This window comes from Aythya ferina (assembly GCF_964211825.1).
Source record: "Aythya ferina genome assembly, chromosome: 8".
NCBI classification, from domain to species: domain Eukaryota; kingdom Metazoa; phylum Chordata; class Aves; order Anseriformes; family Anatidae; genus Aythya; species Aythya ferina.
Window position 1 is genome coordinate 4,873,117 of NC_140304.1, and position 21,399 is coordinate 4,894,515.

At 40.6% G+C, this 21,399-nt stretch overlaps 2 protein-coding genes across 3 annotated transcripts in view; one reads left to right on the plus strand and one right to left on the minus strand.

Moving 5' to 3' along the window:
• Nucleotides 1-521: 521 nt before the first annotated feature.
• DPH5 (diphthamide biosynthesis 5) lies at nucleotides 522-19,951 on the minus strand. Of its 2 annotated transcripts, XM_084528614.1 has the most exons (8): nucleotides 19,719-19,951; nucleotides 18,512-18,636; nucleotides 15,342-15,450; nucleotides 5,145-5,265; nucleotides 3,003-3,042; nucleotides 2,030-2,071; nucleotides 1,724-1,827; nucleotides 522-776 (listed from the first exon to the last, which is right to left on the minus strand). In XM_084528614.1, the coding sequence occupies exons 1-8, from the start codon at nucleotides 19,851-19,853 to the stop codon at nucleotides 553-555; spliced, it is 900 nt and encodes a 299-aa protein (XP_084384740.1). In that variant the 5' UTR covers nucleotides 19,854-19,951; the 3' UTR covers nucleotides 522-552. The 2 variants fall into 2 exon arrangements, with proteins under 2 accessions (XP_084384740.1, XP_084384741.1); XM_084528615.1 differs by lacking the exon at nucleotides 2,030-2,071 and having other exon boundaries at nucleotides 19,719-19,950.
• The window catches only part of LOC311441000 (putative oxidoreductase ZK1290.5), a 44,730-nt gene continuing 43,229 nt past the window's right edge, over nucleotides 19,899-21,399 (plus strand). Inside the window, exon 1 of the mRNA XM_084528616.1 lies at nucleotides 19,899-20,159. Coding sequence (XP_084384742.1) covers nucleotides 20,069-20,159 — 91 coding nt within the window. The 5' untranslated portion in view covers nucleotides 19,899-20,068. The remainder of the gene's footprint in view (nucleotides 20,160-21,399) is intronic.

A 21,399-nucleotide genomic window follows, 5' to 3' on the forward strand; every position in this document is an offset into this window, starting at 1 on the left:
CGTTTAGACAGAAAGAACATTCTCATCTGTATTCATTCTTCCACGTGTAAAGATGAATACAGACCACATAGGGTTAAGCTTGCTATCATTTCTATTGATGAGAAAACTGCTGAGTTTCTAGATATTTAGGTTTTGCTTTTCAACTATCTAAAATGCATTTGCATGCACTGTTGTAATAGACTTGATTAATTGTTTTTACAGAGAAGTGATGCCACGTAGACATCTGGTATAGCTCTTCAGTTTTGTACTTGCACCCCTTGTCCCTGTGATCAACCTAAGATGGATGGAGATGTTGATGAACTGAACTAGACAAAGTAAAGCATTCTTAAGGTTTTAGAGGCTTCTGAAGATGTCTTGACTTGATAAAAACTGATACTAGCAGGTGTATCTTGCAGTTTGTAGTCTGAAGCTAAAGCAGGTCCATGTTCGTACAGTGTTATCTTCTGTAGCTAAGTACAATCTAAATGCATTTAATCTAAGCTTTACATATTGAGAGAAATAACCATACGCTGTCAGGAAAGTAGAGATCAAATAAAAAAATGCTATTTTTATTTAAGCGTTCCTTTGAAATGCATTGTTTTCGAAAGTGGAACTATCTACAGAAAAAAGCTTAAGCATTTCTAATTCCAGAGGGTGCATAGTGCCTGTAACAATCATGGAATGTAGTGGACCGCCTAATTCTACTGTGGACATCTGATGTAGCGTGCCTGAAGCAATCTTCTGATCTTCAGCACCCACACGTGCAAGTCCAACACAAATTGTGTTTTCAGTAATTTCTGCAAGAAAGAATATGTAAGAAATGATTCTCAAAACTTTTTCAGAGACCAAGTTCAAACTGTCTCATAAAAAGGTTAATTTACTGAGTGATAGCCAGATTATAGAAGAAAAAGTACTTGGAATGCTCAAATCTTGTCCCTGCTCTTACGCCTCCATTTAATCATTGGAGTAGCCTAAAATTAAGCCTATTTTTCAAAGAAAATACAAAGCTGTACGCTAGAGCTGCTCATAAGCAAAAGCGGGAAGGCAGTAGCAGTAAATACAATTAATTCAGGAATTTTATTAACTTAGAGGAAACTGCTGTGTCTGATTAATTCTACATAATGGATAAATGAAAGGATTGTTTCCTTTTCATCTTAAAAATGTTTCAGAAATAAACTTTTAAAAGTAGAGACAAAAAAAATAGGAATTCATCTGACACAAGGGAGTTATCTTCATAGCTGCTATGATTTCAGCTCTGGTCTTGATAAACATCTTCCATAAACTCTTGACTAGTCTTAAGAACTCAAAGTCAAAACCACAGTCCTGCATCTTTGGGGTAACTAGATTCATACTGGTATTCATGTACAGCGTAGTGTGACCAATTTAAATAGAACATAGCTGAATTTTTTGAGGCTTGACTTATCTAAAATGCCTGGAATCAGCCTCCTGCAACTAGAATTGATCAAAGAGCTCACAGTTAAAGATATCCAGAAACAGTGCAGTGCTACCAACCTGAGGCTTTGACTAAACCTCCAGGAGCCACTGGTGCATGTTCATCCGTGCTCAGTGAACTACACTGTGTCTAAGCTCTGCCAAATTCATCTAATGATTAGGATTAAGAGCCCAATTCCACTACAGATGATGAGAATGCTAAGGCAATGAGGAAGGAAGTAGATTCAGGGACTCATCACTAAGTGTGAACTGAGAAGAGAAGTAGCAGATAAAAACACTGCAGTAACAGTACCTGGTTCTTCTCCTTGGAGCCTCCTATTTTGAATAATGGTGAGAAGTTGTTCTGCAGCTTGGTTCACACTCATGTAGCGCGGTGGCTCATAAACCTTCCTTCCTCTGCCAGGACAGAAAAGTAGAGTAATTTAACATATAAACAATTCCATTATGGTTTACAGCATTCTTACAGTTTATTTCAAATGAAATATGTGAACTAGCAAATTGAACTTAAACAGGCCAGGCTGTCAGGCTGGCCCTTCTAGACAAGAATGGAAATTTTAAGGAAGACAGAGCAGAAGCCTCTCTTGTGCTCTCACCACACCTGTGAAACTGCAGGTCCTCCAGCTGGCAGATTGTTTGAATCCTAAAAGCAAATTCAGCTGTTGGAAGCAATATGCAGGTTTTGCAATTGCTCCTGAAAGATGCATTAGGCTTAAACTCAAGGGCAAACTACTGTTTTCCTGTCAAATGCCCTGTAGACAGATTATTACAGACTAGCAATATATTCTTAAATGAAATGCTTCTTTCTTTGCCAACTGTGGGTTCAATCAAACAGATTTTATTTTGAAATTCCAAAATAAACAAACCTCAATGATACTGTGAGATTTCACAAATGTTAATTTAGACCAGAGTTACAGCATGTGCATAAAGTAACTATTTATATTCCCCATTGTCAAAACATACAGATTGCACAGAGATGATGAAGGTTTGATGAGTGTTTTTTGGATATAGTTAAATGCACATAAAAGCATTTTCTGTATTTTGCTTGTTTAACTGTTAAAGAACAGTGGTACATATTCAGTACTTCACACTGCTTCCAGACAACGTAAGGAAGAATGAATTCAGAACACTGTTTATGCTATTAACCTATTTCAGGATGGAACAGAACAGCAGTTAAAAAAAAAAAAAAACAAAAACCACCTGACCTGTCAAGGAGAAAGCTCACCACATTCTGACCTAATGCTTCTCAGAGGAACTAAGATTATGCCCTGCTGCAGATTCATTCAGTTACTGTAAGTAAAGCCAGGTCCTGTTGTAATGAACAGAAAAAAAAAATCTACTCCTTATATGAAACAAAAGACCATGGCCACTGAGAAGCACAACAGAAGACAGGCAAGTTCAGTACTAAACTTTACCTTTAGGTAAACCTTTTTTCTTATACTTTATATATACTTTATATATACTTTATATTTCTTATACTTTACTTTACCTTTAGGTAAACCTTTTTTCTTATACAAAAAAATACTTGGTAAATACACCATATGTTTCTATATATTTTCAAAATTGTGACTCACTTAATTAGATTCTCCACAGACTGCTCCTTCACTTTAATATCTGTAGAAAAAAAAAAAAACAGTAACATACAGTACAGATTCCCTACAAACTTCCCAGTTAGCTTTCTGTGTAGGTAAAGCTTAGTTTAATTAGAAAATTCTGTAAACTTTATAGCAACAGTTTAGCTTTTACAGGAAAATGGAATACGGCTTACATTGTTTTATATGTTAACTATAAAGAAAGCAATGTGATTTCATGTGTGTGATTTTACCTAAAGATAGTGCAAGTTCCACAAATTTCAAAGTAGCTGAGATTAATAAAAACTACTAAATTACTAAGTATAAAAATGGCAGGCCTATTTGCTAAATAAACTAAATTTAACTAAATGCTAGCATGTTTAAGCACACCAAGGTATTGGGACTAAATTCTTGGGAATTAATTCTTAAATTATGAATACATTGTGATGACAGAAGGTAAACCCATACAGCTGATGGGCAGTGATTACATCACTCCCATGCAGGAACCTACTTTCGTTAGCACTTCCGTCCTGTCCCAATCAAAATTTAGACAATCTTCTCTTATGGGAAAAAGGGGGGAGGGGACAGGCAGGGAAGGAGGGCAGGTAAGACTGAACATCTGCAATTTTGTGAAACTCCAGTTGCCCACAATCTCTCCAAGAGACCATCAAATGTTACCTGTATTCAAATCCCTGAAAAATATCAGTGAAAACTGGATACATTTTAAAAGTATTGCTTAAGTTCATGATCAGCCTTTAAACCAAGGTAACTCTGAAGAGTGTGGTTTAAAATGCAAATCTCCAAGATTATTAGTGCATAGTTTACCAAATTGCTTTTCTGTCAATGAAGTTGCTTTGAAATCAGAAGTGTATCAGCACTGATCTTTTTATATCATTATTTGCTTACCTGGTAATCTAATCTAGCTGGATAAGCAATCAATACACAGACCAGAACAACCAAATTGTATTAAGGGACTGATTAGCTTAGGAATTAGCAGTTTTCAGCTGTGAGCTACAATGAGAGGTGGGTACTATGATTGTCCCTGAAGCATGAGATTCGATTTTACTATTTCCAAATTTTTTCTCTCTTACTACTGCATAAAGAAATGAAACATAAAAAGGAAGTACATACATGTAGAATTAATTATATACAAAAATCTAAAGAATACTTAGTTTTAATGTATTACAGTTGGAATAATCCTTGTTTCAAACACTTTGGAAGTCATCCTTCTTTAAAACAATTAACAGAATTCTGGTATATAGCCAACTTTGAAAACAAACAACTTTCAAGGCATTGGAAAGTTTGATGTGCAGTGATGCTTACATATTTAAATTGTTTCCTGCTCAGGATTCCTCCAGTTACCTCAGAATTTGTTTTTACGTAAAATATTAATGTACTTAGTACTGAGAGTTCCCACCTGTGTCTGAAAGATGATACAGAAAAGTATGTGTATATATACAAATATATAAGCTCCACATATTTTACACACTGGCAATTCCATGATCTTTAAGGCTTTGCCTAGACTAATACAGTTACTCGGAAAATGGCTTTCAGCCTAGGATTGTTGGGTGGGATAAAGATCAGACAGCACCATGGGGGAGCCTGAGGATAGCACTCAGCTAGGAGCTGTACTGTATCAGACCCAGGGTCAGCAAGAATTTTTACAATACTGAAGCTTCTCACATGACAATCACCTTTGCCAAAACACCACCAGATGAGGTAATTAGGGAATGGAGTATCACCCCACCTCCCTGAAAGTCAAATGTGTTGAGCTCTAACTTAATTAAGTCAATAAAAGACAGCTGCTAGCCACTGCAATCTGACCTGGATCCTGAGCTAGATCTAGCTTAACATCACATTGATCTTTATAGCAACCAGAGGCCTCCTGCTCCTGTGACTTCTACAAAGGTATAATTTCTTACAGATTTTCTAAAGAGGAATTAAGAAATTCATGGGCAGCGTAGCATGAACAGTGGCTGAACTGATTCTAAGTACACATACACTGGAGTTCCAGTTTTGGTATATTTTTAAAGATCTCTGTTATCTAACCTCTGTTTAATCCCAGACTTCATCTCATGCCTTTCACTATTGTATCTGGACCCTGGCAATGATGATAGCTAAGGCACCAGGACAGCTGCTGCTTACCAAGTAAGCACAGTGTGTGCATTCCATTCTGCCTGTTCTTCTTGATCTTGTCAAAAAAGCTTTCTGGCTTCCATGTATCTGTCCAGAAAACTATAGAAACCGTCTCTCCAAAATTGTACAACTGTAAAAACAAAAAACATCCAATGACACACATCCACAGTCAATTCCAAAAATGCTGTTAGTAGTACAGCACACAAGAAAAACTATAAAAGCAACAAATTGGCAACACTGTGAAGTCCTGAGCATAGTGAAGAAGTTTAATAGTTTTTGGAGTACTCCTATGAGACACTTGTTTGGTCTCCCATACATAAAACAAAACATTGCATTAAATAAACAAAATCTCTCACTCTACCTCTTGATTAGTTCTACTGCATTCCTTTTCACTCCCTCCTTTCTAAGAAAATCTGTAATTAGTGAACTGTTTTTTCTTCTTTGTAACATAGGCGTGTTGCTCTTTTACTCTCCAAGCAGTTAAGCGTGTTAAAGACTGATTAATAAGCTACCCGTAACATTTTTACCTATCTTGGCATTTCCCTTTCCGATGTACAATAACTTTCAATCTACCTTCTATTCTTTGTTACTTAATTCTGAAGGCGACTTTGTCTTAAAGGCAAAAGTTTTAAGATTAGCACCAAAACTCTTATTTATTATTTCTTATTTTGGTTAAGGTTGGCAACTTCTGGTAAAGCTGTAATACTTACAATGTTTTCCTAAGCTTTGATTCTACTGACTTGGTAGGATTTATATTACAACAGCACTTTCCTGCAGACAGAAGCTGTGCCATGCAAAAGCAGTTAAGAGTCTAAAGAGATAGCTGAGATGAAGATCTGAAGACAGAGACAGATTGCACCTAAAGCAGAGAGGTGCAAAACTGTTTATGTGCACGTAGGGTGAGAACACTGCCAGCAGATTCTGTGTAAACGTGCTCACTGCCTTTACTTGTCCCTAACCTTGGTGAAGGCATTTGAAGCAATGCCCTTGCCAGTCATTTCCAGTGATGCAAAACTGAAAATTAGATGTAACCTAAAGCAGAATTTGGCTTGAAAGTTTTTGTAACCAACTCGAAAACGGGCAAAAGCATGCGTCAATTTTGGTCAATTCAGCTCTGGAATGGGGCCAACCAAGATGGATTTTGCAGCTTGCCAATGTTCTGTCTGCTCAAGCCTACCAGAGAAACCATCAGCATACAGACTGTCCTCCCCACTTTCTGTTTAAACCCAGAAGGCACAGCAGCTTTTTCCAGCCCACTACGGGAGGCACCATGTACACTGTTAGCAGAAAAGAGGACCCTACATGTAAGTAGCTCTGGCAGCTTTGTGCCATCTGGGGATTCCCCTATACATACTTAATCTATTGTGGCATTAGGTTGTGGTTTTAACTCCCTTACTCTATCTAGCAAAGCAGAATTTGAATCAAAGCAGAAAGTTGTTTGCTTCCAAGAGACTAAGAGCTCAAATTTTAACTATTCATGCTGGTATGTACAGCCTTTATTCAAAGATTCCTGGAAGATTGCTAAAAACATTTACATTTCCTCTTTTAAATATTTCATTCTAGCACAGGAACGAGAACACACAGTGCATATTTCACAACCTAAAGGTTCTTCCAGTAAACTAAATATAGGTTGAACTAAATGTATTGTTCCTGATGTGCCTTTTGAACTATTTCAAGGTTGTATTCTATAGGAAGAAAATAAGGGGAAAAAAAAAAAAAAAAGCTATGTTTTGTCTATGTGGCTAAAGTTCTCTCTATTTTGTACCAAATGTGAAGCAAAAGTATTGGAAAAAGGAGTTTCTCCTCTTCGCTGTTAGAGGACCTGGGAAGCTAGAAAAGCTAAACTTAAAGTTTTAAAAACGTAAAAAGCTTAAAACTAAAACTTAAAGGTTAAGTGAACCTTAAATCTCACTGGGGAGGTGGCAGTACACCTTCAGCCATCAACAACTACTGAAATGTGCAGTACCAGCCTAGCAAGCCAGCTTGCTGTCTGCCATCTGAAAGCCCCTGCAGTCATTTTCCAGAAAGCAGCAGCACAGAAAGTAGCCTCAATTAATCCCTTTGGCATTTTGATGGCCTGAAGGAGAGAATCTTCCACCTCTGCCTTTCTGCAAAAAACAAGGATGTGCAGAAATGGATAAATGACAAGTGTCTTATTGGGAATCAGATCTTTCAAACTACTCTGCCAGATATTAAAAACAAGTTGGATGTAAACTTTTATGCCCTAGAACATTTGTTCCGATTGTTATTTTTCTTAGATATTCTTTTCCACCGATCATTACAAGGACTCTCCATCATCTTTATCGACAAAAAGCAAATTATCCTTTCTGTATAAGCATTACCACTGTCAGATTCACTGAATGTCCTTGTTCAACACATTTTGCATTAAAACCGAAGTCTGTCAAAGAAATATTGGAACACTTTTGTTCAAAATGGCTCATCTGTTCAGTAGAAACAACTTCAGAATATCTTCACGTATTCGTAGTTTCAAAAATCTGTACAGCCTCTCAGCACCTGGACAGCACTGAAGTAGCTCCTACAGACACGGGATGGAATGGGGCGTATTTCATTAACCTCATAGAAGTGACTTTGCAACTTATACCCTTGTATGAAATAAGCTTTTAGATAATAGATTCCCTAGCACTAATTCTATTCATATTTCTTAACTTTAAAGAGGAGAAAATACTACTTTGGAAACTTTCTGGTATACAATCTATGAATGCTGTGGAATTGAGGCAACAAATGGATGCTTCTGTTGTGTTTGACCACTTGTAACCAATCACCATACAAGCAGTTATATAGACACACAAATTTCTTTCTCATCTACCATTTTATCTCTGCAGACATGTAAAACTTAGGCAGACGGAGGTACTGTTCTTCCATTAGAGCAAGCCTGCATGACTTTAAAGAAGCAACACGCAATTGTATCAGAACAAACTTTCAACTTTCTACCCAGGTACCTGTCGGAGTCAGTCAGTTCCCAATACAGCTTCTTGTGCTGCGTGCTAATTCTTACCTCTGGAAATCTAGCACAAAGTCTTAGACTTCAAAGAAAAGCCTTCCTGCAGAGAGAGCATTAATAGCCAAAATGCCGCTGTCACCCTAAGGACTCAGCAGTCACAGATCTCAGCCGGGGACGCAGCAGGTGACTGGGCACCAGAGCCAGAACCCACTGGCAGTACAAATGGACCCTTTCCACAAACCATGGAAGATTCAGAATGGGGGCCCAAACTTCCAGGTTGCAGGTTTGTCACTGGCAAACAAGTGTGGCACACATTTGTCAGCCCACGTGCATTATCACACAGCCAAGGATTGTTATCACGCTTTGAGATTGTTCAACATGACAACAAACAACAGCCCTGTGTTGTATTTTCTGTGAAACACTCGTGTTGCGTGGTTGCTGGCACAGCTTTAAAGATGGGCAACAGCAAATGAAGTTTCACAGCAGTCTTCTGCGTGCTGCACTCGACATCAAACAGCTGGGGTTTCGGAGTGGGCAGCATTTGTTCTGTACGTGCTGAAACATTTCCAGCAGCACATTTGCAGAAACCATCAGATTTGTTACAGTGCCCACATTCTGCTCAAGCACACAAGTGCCAGAATTTCTAAGGGGTTCAATGAACTGGCTGGACAGGCACTTGGTGCTCTGGGCTTGGAAACTGATGTGTTTTTACCTTCTCCCTAATGCTCAAAATCTTCACAGAAGAATTTCAAAAGCTCATTTTGAAAGACCTGTCTTTGGAAATAGCCCTCCCCCTGCTCAAGCAGTAATTGGCTTAAGCAAAGCTTTGTGTGCTTAACTTTTGCAGGCTCTGTCTGCTGAGTTTTCTGCCTCTCACTGAACACTGAAGAAAGCTGTTCAATTCACATTTGCATCAGCTCAGAATAAGCTAGAACCTTCTCTTTTGCTTACACACACAATACGAAAGAACATCAGACAACTTTTGGTACTGAAGTGCCCGTCTGCTTTCCATTAGTATTTCTAACCCTTCTATTAACAATATTTCTTCTTTAATTTGTTTGTATAAGCAGAATTGATTGCAAACTGTGATTTGTTTCACAGAATAAACTGGAAGAAAAAGTGCTGCACCATGATCTCGGCTTGGATAGTCTGCCTGCAACTAGAATTTCAATGAAACTAATGAGCAACTTCAGTAATGACCAATCTGAGAGACATCAGCAACTTGAAGCTGTCCAGATCGACAGACCTCACTAAAAATACTGGTGTCAATAACCACCACAACAATACAGAGCATGAAAAGAAGAAACAAGCTGAGACTAAATAGGGAAATTAAAAAAGGAAGATTCCCCCATCGCCTCTAAAAGCAAGCAGGAGAGACTATGCAAGATGATATTAAAGGGCAGTAGGACAACAGCTGCAGAGAAACCACGAAGTAAACATTTCAAAATGCAGACATTTATTTTTGTAGAATCTCTCCCAGAATTACTGCTGTATCAGCTGCAATGATAAAGCAATTCTTCACTTGACAGCCTATCTCCTCTCCTAAAACTTCAGAACAGCTTTACAAGTGGAAACATGACAGGGAGGAAGGTAAAAGGGAGTCTTGTCAGTACATTTTTCAGCATAAATGTAACCCACACGAATCCCACAAACCCCATAGGACTGTGAGGATACTCAGACGTTACGCTGCAGATAGTTTTCACAGGACAGGACTGCTCTGCAAATGAATATACCACACAGCCTGATCACGTCCTGCTGACACGTCCAGAGACTATTCCCCAGTGGGATCTGGAGACTGTATAGCATCTCGCATCATCCCAGGTGGCTTTTTGATAAAACCCATTGAATTTACACTGCAAATCTAAGGCACGTTTTGTTCACCCTTGTCATAAGAGTTTTGATGGGATGCCAGGTAACATTCATCCTCAAAAATGGAACCTAACAAGTCAGACTTTTTCCCTTTATCCTCCCCAGGCGGTTAACAACCCTCCATACCATCCATACACAGCATATTAAAAGGTTCTTACTGTGCTATGTATTGTATACTGTTGCCAGAGAACAGCCTAGGAAGGACAATCAGCAACAAAGAGGTAGCAGGAATCAGACAAGCTTCATTTTTGTTTGCTATTGGTCCTATTAAACAACCACAGGCCTAGGCCTGGCTGTTTGTGCCATCTTATTTAGTACTATGGACTTTTAACAACTTTGAATCCGTCCCAGGAGAAGGCTCACGTGAAGAGGAATGTTTTTTACAGTTACACACACAGAGCTGCAGCTCCTTGTGCTACCCACAGGCTGTCCCAGGAACCTCCAGTCCCCTCAGTACATGCCAGCAAGGGGACTGTGAAGAGAAAGATGTTTGGCTGGTGGAAGCCCACTCCACATGACTGCAGTCTTCAGAAGGCAGCTGAGAGTAACCACATAAAAGTAGATAAAGGCAAGAACATGTTTTTCCTCTTAGCTGTCTCCTAGATCAGTGCCTAAGCGATAGCTGCTCTACAAGAAGAACAAAATTCAATTATCAAAAGACTTCAAAACTTCAAGCAAACCGAACAGGACAGCATCTTCCCTCTAAGGTAACATCCCTTTATCTTTGGTAAGCTTGTTAGACTCTCCCCAGCGATATCAAACCTTCCCACCCTACTCACTGGTATTACTCATCCGAGACAAAGACAACCAAATGGAGACGAAAGTCTGTTGGGAGTAAATGGGTGTTTCTGGGCTGTATTTTCTGGTGACAAATGGCACAAAGCTGCACAGCAAATACGAGTAATAAGCTCGTGTAACTAACACTGATTTACCATTTAGTTGGTTTGAGAAGCAAATGCCAACTTGTAAAAGGCTCAGAGGCAGGTAGTCAGAGACAAGAACTAGTGGTAGAAAACAGTTTATTTTAACTGTCAGTGAATAAAAAAAAAACATTTGCATAGAGCCCCTCCTATTAGAGCAAGGAGTATTTTTGAAAGGTTAAGAGGCACAGAGAGGGTGGAGGTGGTACTCTGGTTCCGCTCCCGCAACTACTACGGGTTTTCTATTTGACTATGACCACGGCAAGTTATGACAGTATCCTTCAGCCTCCCCATCTACAAGTAATACTCCTCTACTTGACACAGAAAGGTTACTCACCTATTTAGTGGAGACTCAAAGACAACATAGCAAGCTCTGCTTTTGTGTTTAAATGAACAGCTAGCAGCAAAAAGGCAAAACTACTTTGCAGCTGTAATTGTCTTGCAAGGACTAAGTGGACTGCAAACAAAAAAAAATCATGAAGATGAGTCACTGAAAGAGACAAGGGGACATGCAGATGTTTGTTCCGAAGCTATTCAGGTGGAAAGTGGGTATGGCTCAAAAGAAAGGCAGGTCTTTGCTATGACATGTTTTTAACTAACTATCCCACCAAAATATAAAATAAATGCTTACAAAACTAGCAGCACCACTCTCCCAGAAATGAGTGGCTCTTCCTCTGGAGCAACACCTCTTTATTAAAACGAAGAAGTGAATGGAACCAATTGAAAAGATGATAACTGAAAACCTAGAAAATACAATGGTGCTCTTTCTACAAATGAAAGAGGTGTAACTCCTTCCTTCCACAAAGACCTTAGATTAGAGGTGTAAAAATAAAACTATTGTTTATTGCTAAGGTTAAACTAAGAACACATCACTTAAGGTTCTTGAGGCAGTCCAGATCATTCACTGTATTTTGATAACACGGGCAGGATAATAATCTGCTTTCCAGTCAGGCAGAGATTTTGGGCAGTACAAGGGCTATATGCCATTTCAGCTAACTAGCAGGATTAACTAATTGGTATGTTTGCTGAAGCTAGAACCTGCTCACCATATTCTATTCTAGCTATTTTCAAGCATATCTCTTGGAAAATCCTTTCTTCCTTCTTCTGTCTTTTTTTTCTTTTCCTGTACTTTTCTTCTAACTCCTTACCTTAGTCTTTTGTCTCATCCCCATGGCTTGCTTCCAGCTTTGCACCTTAGTGTTTTTTGTTTGTTTGTTTGTTTTTTAATAGTAGCACCGTTTTTTCAAGCCATTTCAAGCTGCATCATCCCTTTACATGCATCCCAGTTCAGAATGATGCATCTTCCTCATGTGCTTGACCATCCATCTGCCCCCTCAAACACACGCCTATCAGGACGGGGTCAGGATGAATTCTATCCTGAGAGCTCTGTTCTGGCCATTCTAGTCAGTGACCCTCTCAAACTCATCCAGATGTCACACAGATTAGGAAGGAAGGAAAAAGGCATAAATTAGAATTTTGTTCTTGTTTTGTTTTTTGAATGTATCTGTCTCTTTATTCTAGGGCTAAAAGCCTTAGCAGCCAGCACTTACTCTAAAAACTGAGTGTGGGTATAGATAAAGCCATGGAAGTCAGGTTAGACTCTTCCCTTTGTTCTCAACTTGCAATGCTGAATCCCCATCAGATAGGGCTGAGGCAGCATCAAGATGACCACTGGGCAGCTGAGCAGTGGTAAATCAGACGTAAGCCTGTTACCGAAAATACTAAGTGTTAAAAGTTACAGAACTGGGGTGCAGCCGTTGACAAGGACAGCTGACATGCCCCATTAGCTACCACCTAGTAGAAGCCCTCTGAGAATTTCAGCCTTCCCTTGAAGACTTCTGTCCCACCTCTCTGACTCCCCCAGTGCGTAGTCAACTGCGTGACTCCTTCCTCTGGCGTTCATTCTCCACTCTAACAGGAGTCGTAGTGACCAATGTACTCGCATGTCAAATTCCAGGCAAGAGAGGTGAACCTTCACAGAACATGCTAAGAGGCATTCACAGAGGCACTTTTCCTTGTGTCTTTCCCCACTTCACCTTCTGTTTCCTATTTGCTCAGTTACTTAAATTACTGAGTCTCACTTACTTATAAGAATAAAATCCTAGCCTGTACAGCCTTCAGAACAGCTCCACTACTTGTTAGTTAAATGGGCAAGGCAGGTTGTTGTTATTTTATTTTTTTTTTTTTTAGAAAAAATACATTCCCCCTTCACAAGTTGACAAGAAACATATTTATGCTCTTTGTGGAAAAACACCACTAATGCTCTGAACTTATCTAAAGTTCATAGATAACGTTTACATATACGCAGAGATTGCTGCACAATACTTCTGATATACAGAATCACAAATCTTACTTAAGTTACTTCAGTAACTATTGTACAGGAAAACTGCACAACTGCCAGAATGTTGTTGGCTACACAGAAACATCACTGGTGACAAGCGACACGCTCCTTTGTGAACACACTGGGCTGTGTAGCTGCATTTTACCAAGGCCTAATCAGCAGTTACAGCTCACTATGCACATGGCTTTCAGAACAGCGTATAAAGGTGTTTCCTGTTTTTCTCTAGTAAGAAAGAAAGAGGTTTTGTATCACAATCAGATTAAAACAAGAAAAAAAGCCAAGCCTTTTCTGTGGTGAAGCAAAAGAGGAATCCCTGTTATACTTGACAGCAACATTGCAAGTTGAAACACGCTAACTCCAAAAGTAAATTGATGGCAGGAGATCACCATGAACATAAAGCAGTAAAGACTGTTGAAAGAAATTATAAACTTCCACCACAACTCGAATTAAACCACCAGCTGTTTTTTGTATGTTTTTTGTTTTTGTTTTTTGTAAGATACCCCTCACTTGCTGCTTATGCCTTTGAGGTACAATGAAGAGTTAAATGTATAGCTGCTTATAGGCCTGTCCGGTAACACAATATGATCACTATTTCCTAAAATGCCTTTTACAACAACGGGAATGTTGACTTATGAGAAGGCAGTCCCTCCCAAGCCAGAACGGAAAAGGAGACTATTGCCAGAGTGAATAACATCACATTTCCTCTGTGCTCTGTTCCTTTCAGTATGGGATAAGGAAATAGTAAGCTAATCTCCAAAACTCTGTATACGTGAAAAAACATACGACTGTAATATGTTCCCACTTAGTTTTCTTCTCTTTTTTTTCTCCAATTAGCCTAGAAGCTCTATAGTCTTCATTCCTACGCCTAACTGGAGTTACGGAGGAAGCAAAACTTAGTCATCTGTACTTTTGGGGAGTATGAGCCTTGCATCTTCTTTCCTACTGAGCTAAAAAACAAGAGTAGAAAGGTAGTGGGTAGCAAAAGCTACCTGTCAACAGTTCAACTGCAGAAGCAAACTTTGCACCACTGTGAAGCCAAAAGGGGAAAGAGTGAGCCCCAGCCTTAGCTCTTGTGTTATCTGCCCCAGTAAGCGCAGTCATGCGATAGCTGCCATCTGTCTGCTACATACGTAGATTTTAGACATCAAGGAACCTATTTCCTTCCTAAAAGATAATGTTGCCAGTCTTATAGCAATAGGCAGGTGTCACTTAGAAAGTGCCCACAGGAAGAACTATAAAGAATGTGATGATCCTATCCTGCATTGCCTTTAATACGGGCATGATCTCAGAATATGTGTCTCTGCAGCGTCGCTGAGCTGTCAGATCAGACAGGGTTCTCACATTTCTAAACCATTCAGAGGTGATCGCAGATATAACACCCAGTTTATTGCAATAGGTTTTCTGCTGTTGGGCAGCACAGAAATATGGCTAGTGAAGTTTGCCAGTGTAAATCCGAAGGCATCAGTTTACTGAAACAAAAAACGGTGTTCGTTCTGTTCGGCTAGGAAGGAATGCTTCCTCCTGCAATGATGAAAACTCATTCAAATGCTCAACTGTTCCCTGTAGCACACCTATATTCCTGTGCTTTCTTATAGTCTTGGCAAAGTGGGACCTTTGTTTAAAGTAGGAAGCGAAGGCTGGTCAACCTGGGAGAGAAGGAATGCATCATATACAACATTTTGGAGTTAGTTACAATCCCAGTTGGGCACATAGGCTTGTGCATACATTCCTTTTACTACAAGACCAGCATGCTCCACAATGGGTTTAACAACCTAATTTAAGAATAAACTTATCAGGTGACCATCAGTAATGCACGGAAGCCAACACGAGCAAAGCTTTATCTGTAAAATAACTTAAATACCAAAGCTTTCTGAGGCAGAGGGAAGTTAGAGAACAGAGAAGAACAAAAGTACTACACATGGGCTCATCAAAAGGGACTTCTGGTGATATGAAGCATGCTGAAAAGGAAGCATTAACAAATTCTGCCAACAGAACTGTACAATTGCTACAGATCTTCAAGCTTTGGATTGCAACACGCACTGCTTACAGCAATAGAGGAGCTCACTAATTCTATGTTTAGCACTTGCGGGATACCATATATCCAAAAATGTTACCTGTAGACCACAGCATCCTACTGCATTCATGATTGAGGCATTGTGAATGACCCTGTACGGAATCCCCAAGTTTACTGCACGTAGTACTAAATCACTGTGCGTCGTGGCCCTGTGGTAAGAAGGGAAAGGGATTAAAGATTGAAAAGATACAGTGACCAAGTCTTGCTATCGTTACAGTTTGCTTTGAAAGTAAAATTAAACCCTTTACAAATAGGGAAATGCGTAGGTGCCAAAAGGGCAACAACAACTTGACTAATTGCTACAGGAAAGTAAAATCCCCAATAAGGTTTCCACACGCTGCCTTCCCCAGCTGAAAATACCAAAAGCCTCAGTGTGCTACCATTCTTTCTGGCATCATCAGAACTCTAACACTAGCATAATTGTTCCTTTTTAAAGCAGCTTTGGCAACTACGTGAAAAGGAAAGTTCCATTTGTCCTTTGTCTTCTGCAGGTGCCTGCTGGACATCTGTTGAGCTGTGAAATTCAGCTCTGTTTGGCACAGGCTTCAGCAAAACGCCTCACTGCACAGGCAGACCTTCTCTCATCGAGGAAATGCTAGGAAAGCAACTCTCGAACAAGAACTTGGAACAGACTGAGGTAAACTAACTGCGTTCAGTACCTGGAAAAAACACCCTTACACTAAATGTACTTTTATGAACATTTAAGCCAAATGACTCAAACTAACAATGCCTCGGCTTGAGTACTCAAGTTTATTCTGAAGTAACTCAGAAAAATCAAGTTAAGTTTAGAACTGAGCTAAATTTGGCTCTTAGGTGCATAATGCTCAAAAAAAAACACTTTACAGTGACTGGAGCAAGAATCACTGGGCTCACAAATAACAAGATTAGGACTAAAGTCTTTCTAAGATGGTAAGTAAACATAGATCCAGCTAATCTTATTTTTGAACTGTGACAATTTTTAAGTGTTTTGCTTGCCCATGTGTTTACGTACCTGCTCAGCACTCCATTTTCCATGTGAAATAGGAAAACGCACCTACCCCTGCCTAAATTTAAACAATGACTTTAGCCATCTCATCCCAAAGATGTACCACATGTTTCTGGCCATTCCAAAGAAAGAATTTGCATATGCTGATTGGAATAATTAAATAGGAAAACTGCTTTCACCCTGGCCTGGTTCGGTTGCTCTAACAGAATTTCCCCCATTATCAGTGTGATAATTTCCACACTTCATGTCTGACCAGCACCAATGGCAGATCAGGTGCTTCAGACAGGAACACAAATGTGGCAGCAGCTGTTAAGTCTGTGGAATGAGTCATTACAAAAAAAAAAAAGAAAAAAAAGAATCAATTTCACTGAAGGAAAAATGAATAGAGGAATCTGAATTTAGGAAATCAAATGAGCAAGGGATCAGCTGGCTTTATTCACTGAAATGTGCTCCCGCCAGATTTTTCTCCCAGTAGATCTGTCTGTAATGACTGTGGCTGAGAGCAGAAGTGCCCTCACGAGCCCTCAGCTATACGCACAGAAGCTGGATGGATTCAGCCCTCTGCGCCCAAGGCTATACCAGTGTGTTTGCTGTCACTGATACTGAGTTTAAGACTTTTTGTGGGTACTAATAATACAGATATTAGCACAGGCTAGATGAAGGCGGGCTTTCCAATACAATACTAAAGTTGTCAGACTCCTGCTAGCACATCCATGGTTTTATCTATGTCTGCAGAGGAAACGCAGTGAGCACCAGTGAGAACTTTAAAACGGACACAACTTGTTTCATCACCTTCACCATTAACCACTTACACCTGAGGGTTCCTAAGACTGCCAAGTGCTCTTCTTGCTGGCAAGCATACTTGAAACTCTAAGATCAGCTGCAGTCACACAGCTTCTGCCCAACTCTCATGGGGTTTCTCTTAGGATAGAAACATTCAGTATTCTTTCCAAGAAACCTCTGAAAGCCCTAAATCCTCAGGGCTCTACATAGGCAGAGGAGCAGTTCTAACTAAAATACAAAGAACTAAGAACACAAACATTTAGACAGTAGCAACTCATTCTAAAAAAGGGTAGTTTTCTACGGTGATGGAGTATGTTATAGCTGATCAGAACTGCAATATTTCATTGCTGAAATGACTGATACTTGAAGCAGATGGAGATGCTGCTTACAAGTAGCAATTATAATTAAATAATGTAGAGGATTTATGTTGTGCACTTACATCAGTCCCTTGATCATAGCATAAGGATACAGGTAATGTGGCTCTACACTCTACATGAATCCCAATGTTAATGTTAATATGCACTAAAAGTATAATTAATATTTCTGAAATACAGCAACATCTGTCCCTAAGAACTAGTTTAATACAATATTCTCTTGCCAATTCCCTTCAACCTGTATTTACATAAATTATCTACTTTTGACAGGTGTGCACTGCTCTTCTTTTTCATAAACTATTTTTTCACTGATAAATAGGGTGCTTGGTGATTTGATTTTTTCTTGTGCCCCATAGCACTGTGAAAACAAATAAATCTTGAATCACCAGCTGGAGACTAAAAGCTCTTCTATGTGGCTTGACATTACAGATTGATGATGCCTGACTGATAAGACAGAAGGGAGATCCTTCTGGTAATAGAAAAAGACTGTACCTTTCAGTAGGAATTAGAAGTGGAAACAAAAGGCTTAATAAACCAAACTGAGAAGACATTTTTAATGACTTAACTGATTTTAAAGACTAGCATATATCAAAGCCTAAGTGCTGTACAATCAAGTCAGTATTCTTTCTAAAACAGCTAAGAATTAAAGCTGCAATTTACAAATGCTAATCACAAGTAAAAGAATGTTTTCTCAAAACATAGCACATTTCTTTACTATGTGATATTCTAGAATCTTTTCTATTAGCAGATAAAACCTGGAGCAAAATATTTTCTATAAAAGCTAGCATGAAGATTGTGACTGCTGAAGGAAACATCTATATATCCCAAGGGGGATCTATATATCCCAGATATATATTCCTGGGTGAGGAAACTCCAAAGCAAGACAGAAGTGTGGACAACTGCGTGTATATTTTGTATGCAATAAAAATATACACAGACATAAAAAGTGCTTCTGGTCTGAAAATCAGCTTCTTCATGAAGAGTTAGAGCTATGGATGATAGCCCCTTTCTTTTGAAAGAAGAAAGTGATCAAGCTTGAGCAATAATTAAAATTTTGCTTCATCTTACCCAAAGGGATCACCAACAACAAGAAAAGCGACATCGCTAACATCAGCGTCTTTTAAAATGCTGTCTGCTTCCTGTTCCACCATTTCTCGGTCAGCCAAAATCAGTTCTTTTCCATAAAACTTTTCCTAGAAGTTGAAATGAATAAGAAACACCAAAATAAGACAAGTGGGAGTCTTTTCATCTCTCTTAGTATGCTTACTTGGAAACACGGACAACGGGCACTGGAAGGAGAACCTGACTACCACCCCCAGCTGTCTGACCCACGTCTTTAGAGAGCCCTGCCTCCCCTCACAAGAACACATGGGCTTCCCATTAGGCAGCTCACAAGCTGACAAGAATTACTTTCAAACATTATTTCCAATACTGACCTGGCTCCTAAAGTAGCTCACTCACACCCACACACTGCAGCTATCCAGGTGGACTGTAGGCACAGTAATTCAACCAGCCATCCCATGTTAAGGCATCCCCTCTCCCGAGTCAAAGCCGAACTGCTCAGGATACTTATAACACTGACATAAAACCAGACACAAATATGACACTAGCTACACTATAGCCTAGCTTTATAGCTTTTATTTTTCTTTTGTACATTGCAACTAACCACATCTAAGGAATAACTTCACATTAATCCTTCATTTTCAGTCCTCTGTAAGAAATAATTTACCTCATATATGGGTAAATTTGTGTTTGATTCCATCCTTTGTTTTTCTTCAGCAGCTCGCTAATCATTGGGACTCTCTGTATGTTTTAAATGCCTTTATTTCCAGAATCAACCTCACATGTGTAATAAAGCTTCATAGAACCAGAAAACAAAAAGGATCACAGAATCCTTCAGGTTGGAAAAGAGCTCCAGGATCATCTAGTCCAGCCTTCAACCTAGTACTAAATGCTAGAAACATGTTGTGTGACTATCCTGAACATATGTCTCTGCAAGTTTCACCACTCATTTCACATGCTCTTTACATTATTAGATTTTTTATTATTTTTTTTAATTTTTATTGCCAGGGCACAGACCAGAAAGGATGCTTTTATTCTGAATAGTACTGAGCAAATTTGGGCAGCGTGGTTTAATGGGTGATACTGGTGACAGGGGGATGGTTGGACATGATGATTTAGGGGGTGCTTTCCAACCTTTAGGATTCTGTTAGGATGTCTGTGGATTTTATGTCCCGTCCCCCCCCCCCACCCCGCGCCCCCCGCGCCCACCTACCAGCGCCTCGCGGCCGGCGGGCAGCACCGAGGTGTACGCCTCCAGGTACACCCTGCCGCACCGCCGCACCGCCTCCAGGCCCTTCACCGTGATGTCCTCGGCGTCCCCCAGGCCCAGCCCGATGAGGTACAGCATGGCGGGGGGCTCGGGCACGCCCGGCAGCGCCGCCGGCCGCGGAGAGGGAAAGGGCCGCGAGCCGAGCCCCGCCGCCCCCGTCACCGCCCGCCCGCCCTGCGCGGCCTCCCCGCCGCGGCCCCGAGGCCCACCTGCCTCCCGCCACCGCGCTGCGCGGCGCTGGGCGGCCGCGGAGGTTTCTGGGAGTTGTAGTCTGCGGGCCGCCGGCGCCCGACATGGCGGCGGCGGCGGCCGGGGGGGGCGAGGGGCCCGGCGGCCCCGCGGTGCCGCTGCGCAGCGGCCGCAGCATCCCCGTGCTGGGCCTCGGTGAGTCCTGGCGGCGGGGGCGGCACCGGGGCAGAGCCAGCGAGCTGCCAGGCCGGGGCGTTTAGGTTTTCTGTCTGCAGCACCGGAGCTGCTCGGTCACACAAGCGTCAGGCTAAGCCATAAGGCAAAGCGAGCCGGGCGCTTCTCGTCTGTCCCAGCGCTGCGTGCTGGCTGCAGGGCAATTGCTGGGGATTTTCACTGGTGTAAAGCAGGGCGAAATCGGAGCTTAGGATTTTAGAGCACGTTAAGCCCTTTAAGTTGATAGGAGTTGGCTTTTCATTTTAATAGGGTTAGGTTTTCATCCAGCAACACTAAACAAATAGCGAGGGTTAGCAGTGCTCATCCAAAATAATTGGAACAGACTTTAAAAGTCCTAGCAACTCAGCATCAGCAAGAAAAGGAGTTAAAAGTGTACAAAATATTGCTGACAGTTTTTACCACGTGTGCTTATATGGATTGCGTGTGTTCATAAACACGTGGCCTGCACATACCCAGTGCAGGGACCCGTTAGCTCAGTCCCTCCTGAGCGTACTCCGTGCAGCCGCCCCTACACAGTGAGCAAAGGGGCCGGTGTTGCTCGGAAGGACAGGTTTTCTTCCTTTCATTGAGTTCTTTTCACTAACCTCTGACGTTTTTGGACAGTTTTGGACAGACTTAAAGATTTTTTACAAATACAAGAAAAGTTTAAGCGGTCTTTTTAAAGAATGGAGTCAGTCTTACAGCCATCGTTTCAGTGTGTGCTGAACTGTATCTCAGGTTATGTACAGGGTCATCATTTTTCTGCTGGAGATTGTGACCATTACTTAGGTGATCGGGAGAAGCAGACTGGACAGCAAACAGGCAGGAAGACTCCTTTGTACTCCCTACGAAATCACATTCTTGCTGTCCTTCAGTTGTATTAGTAAGTGCTGAGTAGTTCGTTATCAGCCTGAACTCAAATGCAATAAAATGGATAACAACAGAGAATATAAAGAAAATTAAGTTTGAAAATTTCTGGCCCAATAAATTCTGTCAGTTGTAGCTTTCAAGGAGCTTCCCTTGACATGCAGTGTTGTCACAAAGAGCAGGATTCGGTTCTTTGGTCTCCCTTTTCTGTTCTTGTCTTGATAGAGTAACATTTGACATGTTGCTTATGTATTCTGCAGCTCTTTGAGGACATTATAATGGGTAGGTACTAATCAGATAATATTAAGAAATCCATGATAGGCACTGCAAAAACATTGCAGATTAAAAACAAACA

Bases quoted from the DNA above. Each gene is read 5' to 3' on its own strand.
- DPH5 (XM_084528614.1), bottom strand. From the start codon at position 19,853: ATGCTGTACCTCATCGGGCTGGGCCTGGGGGACGCCGAGGACATCACG. The intron at 3,043-5,144 runs GTAAGCAGCAGC...TTTTTTCTACAG, and splicing joins GCACACACTGTGCTTACTTG to ATATTAAAGTGAAGGAGCAG. The intron at 777-1,723 runs GTACTGTTACTG...TCTTTCTTGCAG, and splicing joins GCTCCAAGGAGAAGAACCAG to AAATTACTGAAAACACAATT.